The sequence below is a fragment of the Drosophila elegans genome, unplaced genomic scaffold (genome assembly GCF_018152505.1).
Source record: "Drosophila elegans isolate 14027-0461.03 unplaced genomic scaffold, ASM1815250v1 contig_208, whole genome shotgun sequence".
NCBI lineage: Eukaryota > Metazoa > Arthropoda > Insecta > Diptera > Drosophilidae > Drosophila > Drosophila elegans.
Genome location: NW_024545578.1, coordinates 19,053,312 through 19,059,516, shown reverse-complemented (window position 1 = coordinate 19,059,516; position 6,205 = coordinate 19,053,312). Strand labels below are relative to the sequence as shown.

The window sequence follows — 6,205 nt, the reverse complement described above, 5'->3', positions numbered from 1 at the left end:
ATTTAATTGTCGAGACAGCACCCACAGGATGTCTGCTGGATTTGCAACTGTCAAAGTGACAAACATGGGGCACTGCCTCCGCATCCGCCCCAACCACCCCAACCGCCCCAACCAGCCATTCATCCACTTATTTATGCCTTTTGAGCATTTGTTGTGCACTCGGAGTTCTCCGGTTCAAGTCATGTGCAGGAGCAGCCACACACATAAATTGCTTTTGACATGCTCCGTTGACTTTTATGAGCGAGGATTGTCTTTGGCCCTCCTCCTAATTAGAGTCATGTCCTGCGGAGTGAGACGAGGTGGGGCATCAGTTCGAGCTCCACTCCTCCATTTAACAAGCAGCAACAGTAGCAGCCATGTCTGTGGCAGACTCCGAACTGCAACCGCAAAAGGAAAACTTTGCGAAATAGAAATGTTGCAAAATATTTTGAAGTAGATTCCTCTCGCTTCCATTTTCCATTTTCCTTTCTTCATTTTTCCATTTCCCCGCTTTCTGGCTGAAACAACTTTTTGTTTCGTTCAGGTTAAATGCGCGCGAATTGTTTTTTGGCCAGCTAAACTTTGTGATTTAACTTTTGAATAACCGCCAACAGGGGAACGGGCATTGGGGAAAGGAAAAAAGGAGAGAGAGAGTGTGCCAAATATTTAAGTGAAATTCTTTTTCAGCTGACTCAGCAGACAAAGGATCCTTGGCAGTGTGCTGTCGACTAGTTTGTCATTTGCGAGCGCACTTAACGACCAAATGCTAGTCAGCATCCTGGAGCTGCTGTCCCTGAAAATTGGGATACATTTAATGCTGTTCCTAACCTTTTTATGCAAATTACTATCCACTTCCGGGTTAACTCTTAGCCCTCTCTCTCTTTTTTAAGCCACATTTGTGGCTAGAAGGGCAAACATGGATTCTGCTGCGGTCTCCGCTTTTTGTTCAACTTGCTAATCAACCTGTTTGCTTAGGCCTCAGGACTTTGTCCAGAACCTGGGTTAATGGCCAGGCGATTTTTTAATTAAAGCACACATGTGGCGTATACGTAATGCGGGCCAGATCAACCGCAGCGTAAATTAAAAAATATTTAAAATTCTTTTTGTTCATGTTTCTATTCGAAGAACCTATTTTTTCCCCAGTTTGCATACAAATTTCTTTTTACTTGCTTATATGCATCTCGAAAGTTTAGTTTTTCCGGTTTATCCAAGCTGCTTTGCAGGACATGTTATAAAATATATAAATTTGAAAACCAAGGAAACGAGAGTGTCCAGCTAGGAAAGTTAAGGGGCCAAGGCGAATCCTGGTTGACCGGCAATTTATTGCAATCCCGTCAAAACTCATTTGAATGGCCGCCGTCCCATCCGCAGTTGCCGCCCATAAATCAGATGCTGCACTGCAGCTGATAATGCCGAAAGTGTGGTGGTAAGTAAGTTGGGAGCCGGGCGAGAGTTAAGCTCCACTGTGGGCAAGCTGCTCAATTGAATTGGCCGCCGACTTCCGGCCAAGCTACACGCTCCAGAGGAGCGCTGCTCGCCTTTTGGTTACCACTTTCTGGGTCAAAGGCAAATGGGTCAGACGTGGAGGAGCCCACAATGGCCATATAAATCACGGCGAAAGTTGCCGAAAATGAAAAGTGAAATTGGTTTAAATTTTATTTAAGCGCATCCAGTGGGAGAGTTAAAACAAAACAAATTTAAAGAGTATTTAATGCTTGGAAAATGCTGCTTATAAATATTTAAAATTTGGTTTAAGATATCTTTAACAGGAAAGCACAATTCTGATATTATAAAACTCAAACCAACTGGTTGGCTTAAACATTCAGATTATACTGCTACTATTATAAACGAATTCCATTTGTGGGCTCTAAGGTCATTTTATTGTCAAGAATGACGTTCTATTTGTTTTAAGTTTTTTTGCTTTACTTCAACATCTTCTAAATTGTATGTATTCTATCAGATGTATACGACAGTTTTGTGTGTTTTGTACGACAGTTAACGTGTACAAACTTAGCTTAAATATTATAATTAAAAACTCTTTACATTAAAAAAGTATAAAAAGGTTTATATCCGTTACTTTTTAGAGAAATAAATACAAGTATCAAAAATTAATGCAAGTAAAAATGTATTAGAACTTGCTCAATTATGCCCCCTTAAAATGTTTTAGAAAAAAACTAAAAGTGCTTTGCTAAAAAAAGTGATGAATGACAGAAGCAACACCCGCTACAAACTGCATGATTAATGGTTTAAAAGTTCAGAAGTAGTTTTCTGGTGGGTTGCAAGCTCAAGATCAAGATCATCGCCGTTCTATGCCGTGACTGCAACATGACTTGACTATATCCAAGCCAGTGACTATATAAACTGGGCTTTGGCTGGTCTAAAAGCATCAGTTTCTTAGAAGTCACTTCCAGTTACAGATATCCAGTTCATCATGCGCTTCACTCTGCTCGCTGTCTTCCTCTTCGGAGTGATCTTTGCCATCGTGTCCGCTGGTGGAAACGGAGGTGGAGGTGGTGGAGGCTGGCAGAAGAATGGAGGAGGAGGTGGTGGCCAAGGAGGCTGGCAGCAGAATGGAGGAGGTGGCCAGAAGCATGGAGGCGGCGGTGGCCAAGGAGGCTGGCAGAAGGGCGGCGGAGGAGGCAGTGGTGGTGGCAAGCACGGTGGCGGCGGTGGAGGCGGTGGCAAGCACGGTGGCGGCGGTGGTGGCAAACACGGTGGCGGCTGGTAAATCCTCTGAAGATCCTCAAATGAACTACTGAAAATACTCCAACGACTCCCCAAGATCTGATGCAGCATGCCACTTAAATTTCTTCAGCCATGCTGTTCTCCTAACATGTCACTTATCCATATTTAATTGTTTTTATATAGAAATATCAATTCTTTCTTTGTTTAATTAAACTATTTTCTTGCAAATTAAAAATACTTATTTTTACTGGGACCTCCAATATCTTTTCAGATATTTTAAAAGTTATACAAGTTTTGAGAATGATCTATTTAAAATCTACATAAAATAAAAATTTTTTTTGTTTTTAAAAAGCAGTGAATTCAAATATGATTACATAGTTTTTAAACAGCCAAAACACAAATGTTTTTGTAAGAAGTTTTCATTTAAATCTTAACAAATCAGCCTAATTTATAATATTTCAAATAATGCTTTACATTTTTATGAAGTTTATAAAGTTCACTTGCTAAAAATGGTTCCATTATCATGATCAAAAAACAAAAACCAATCAGCTACTGATAATGAAAAAGAAAAGAGCTACTTTCAACTCATCAAAAAAGCTGCAAAACAAATTAAATGTTTATTTAAGTACTCCCAACTATGACTTCCTGCTGCATGTAAAAACCATTATTTAGACTTTGCTGACCACTCACGAGAACCTGCATAAAGCTGCACAAATTGACTTGTTTATGCGATAATTTCGTGGAGAAACTCTAACAATTCGATTATTTAGTGATTTCCAAGGATTTCTAAAGACTGTCAGGGGACAAGCTGAAAGGAGGAGGGGGGCAAAAAACACTAAAAGGGGATGGCCTGGGCAGCTCACAGCTGTTTGAAGCTTCACATGCCTCGGAAAATAAAACAAGATTTATTTAGTTGGCCCGGCATTAACTGTTGCCTTTTTGTTATGGCCAAGATGCCCCTTCCTATAACGACTTTGTATGCATGTGTGTGTGTGTGTGTGTGCCGAAGGAGCCAACACATAAAACTCAGATGGGTTTTCTTTTCATTAAAAGCGGATTTACGCACACACAAAGTGGAGAAAGGTGGAGAAGGACGAAGAAGTGAGAGCAGCTTATTGCACAATAAACACGAACCCAACGCCAACACCACACATGCACACAAATTATGAGGCCGGCCCTGCGAAGAAAAGTCTCCTCGGTGTTCAGATGCTGACTCAGCTCCGAGAAGTTTCCCTTCCTCAGCACTGCAAAAAAACCGAAATTGTTCAGCAACAATGTATTTTATTATTTATTATAGCTCTCCGTGTTCAAGAGTTTATATTGTGTTGTTTGTTTGGCGGTTTTATGATCTATTCAGAAAATAAAATAGAATTTTCTTAAACTTAATTGTTTAGTTACATATTTATACAAATTTAAATTTAATTTAAAGACACTCACATTTTTTTGTATGGTAACATTTTGTAAAAGTGTATAATACGTTTTTCACCTGTTTTTATGGCTAGAAGTATTTTTTTGTGCATTTCCCCCTACAAAAATTTAAAGTTAATTGGTACAATTTGTCATGGAAGAATGTTATAATATACTCTTTTCACTGAAAGACAGCCTTAAACGTTAAATAAAAAAGTTTTGTTAAATTTAATTTTTTTGAATGGTGAACTAAACATATTTCAGAAAATCTTTGCTATACATTGAATCTTTTTTTAATCTTTTAAAGTGTAAACAGTAGTCAAATAAATAACTGGAATTCAATTTAAAGATTTTTTGTATAGTTTTTTTTTTGGGAATGAATAGCTTGTGATAAAATTATTGACCATTTCTCTTTGTGTAAAAAAACCAAGGCGATAACGAATACTCAAAGGCAAAGGATATGTAATGCGAGGGCCTTTGTGTGCGTGTGCCAGTCGTCAACTGGTCAATGTTGTGTAAGGATGCTCTCTGGCCGGGGTACAGATCTCAGTCAGATCCAGGAGTCCTCTACAAGAAATTTGTAAATCACCGAAACACCGGACTAGAGAGTATCATTCATCGAGTGAATGAGTCGTTTGGGGAGTCACACCGAAGGTTCTCATAGACGCCAGGAGAGAGAGAGTTGGTGTCGGAGTTGGTCACGCCGTACCTTGCTCCTGGGTTAAAAATTCCACGGGCTGGACCTTAGGGCGAGGCCAAGCCAGGCGAACAGTTTTCGCGCGTATGGGGACGCCGGGTGGTCCCGCTGATCACTTCTGCGATTGGGACACGTAAGTCGCTTTCCGCGTGTCGCAGGCCAAAAATTCACCGGGCTGGACCTTGGGGCGAGGCCAAGCCAGACGAACAGTTTCGCGAGTATGGGGATGCCGGGTAGTCCCGCTGATCACTTCCGCGATTGGGACACGTAAGTCGCTTTCCGCGTGTCGCAGGCCGAAAATTCACCGGGCTGGACCTTGGGGCGAGGCCAAGCCAGACGAACGGTTTCGCGAGTATTGGGATGCCGGGTAGTCCCGCTGATCACTTCCGCGATTGGGACACGTAAGTCGCTTTCCGCGTGTCGCAGGCCAAAAATTCACCGGGCTGGACCTTGGGGCGAGGCCAAGCCAGACGAACGGTTTCGCGAGTATGGGGATGCCGGGTGGGGTTGCGTCGCGCGCAAATCGTTCTCGATGCATCGGATGCCAAAAATCCACCGGGCTGGACCTTCGGGCGAGGCCAAGCCGGATAGGATTTGTCGGACACGAGGGGGGATTGGAGGAGAAAGGATGGCGGTACGATTGACCAGTCGGGAATGATGTCCGCGCGCAGGTCACATGCACTATGAAGAGGAAAGCTATTGTACTAGACCAGACGGGCCGGGTGTCCACGTGCCGGTCGCATGCGCTACGAGGAGGAAAACTAGGGTACCAGACCAGACGGGCCGGGTGTCCACGTACGGGTCACATGCACTACGAGGAGGGGGATCTAAGGTACTAGACCGAACGGGATGGGTGTCCACGTCGGGTCTCAAATGCTACGATATGGGGAACCAAGATACTGGACCAGACGGGCCGGGTGTCCACGTACAGGTCCCAAATACTACGGGGAGTGAGGTTAAGATACTGGACCGGACGGGACGGATGTCCACGTACAGGCCCCATGCACTACGAGGGAGGGGGGAATCTAAGATACTAGACCGAACGGGATGGGTGTCCACGTCGGGTCTCAAATGCTACGATGTGGGGAACCAAGATACTGGACCAGACGGGCCGGGTGTCCACGTACAGGTCCCAAATACTACGGGGAGTGAGGTTAGAATACCAGACCGGACGGGACGGATGTCCACGTACAGGTCACATGCACTACGAGGAAGGGAGCTAGGCTACTATAAATAAAAAGAATCACGATCATGGAATTTACTTTGTTTTATTATTATATTTTTATTATTATTATTATTATCTTTCCATTTATCTACTGTCTTCCTATGAGTCCGCTACACCGTCTTTGCCTGACGGATAGGAATTTTGCATACACTAACCTCAAACACACTCACTAGTTCACTTCTTCATTAACCGCGTGCCTTCGCGCGGTCGAG

The 6,205-nt window shown here is 43.1% G+C and overlaps 1 protein-coding gene across 2 annotated transcripts; it reads left to right on the top strand.

Annotated features, from left to right (window-relative positions):
- Nucleotides 1-1,192: 1,192 nt before the first annotated feature.
- On the top strand, nucleotides 1,193-2,899 carry LOC108142871 (glycine-rich cell wall structural protein 1.0). 2 transcript variants are annotated; one of them, XM_041708390.1, is made up of 2 exons: nucleotides 1,193-1,405; nucleotides 2,391-2,899. In XM_041708390.1, exon 2 carries the CDS (start codon nucleotides 2,411-2,413, stop codon nucleotides 2,705-2,707), a length of 297 nt encoding a protein of 98 aa, XP_041564324.1. In that variant the 5' UTR covers nucleotides 1,193-1,405; nucleotides 2,391-2,410; the 3' UTR covers nucleotides 2,708-2,899. The 2 variants fall into 2 exon arrangements, with proteins under 2 accessions (XP_041564324.1, XP_017122433.1); XM_017266944.2 differs by having other exon boundaries at nucleotides 2,064-2,899.
- Nucleotides 2,900-6,205: the final 3,306 nt, after the last annotated feature.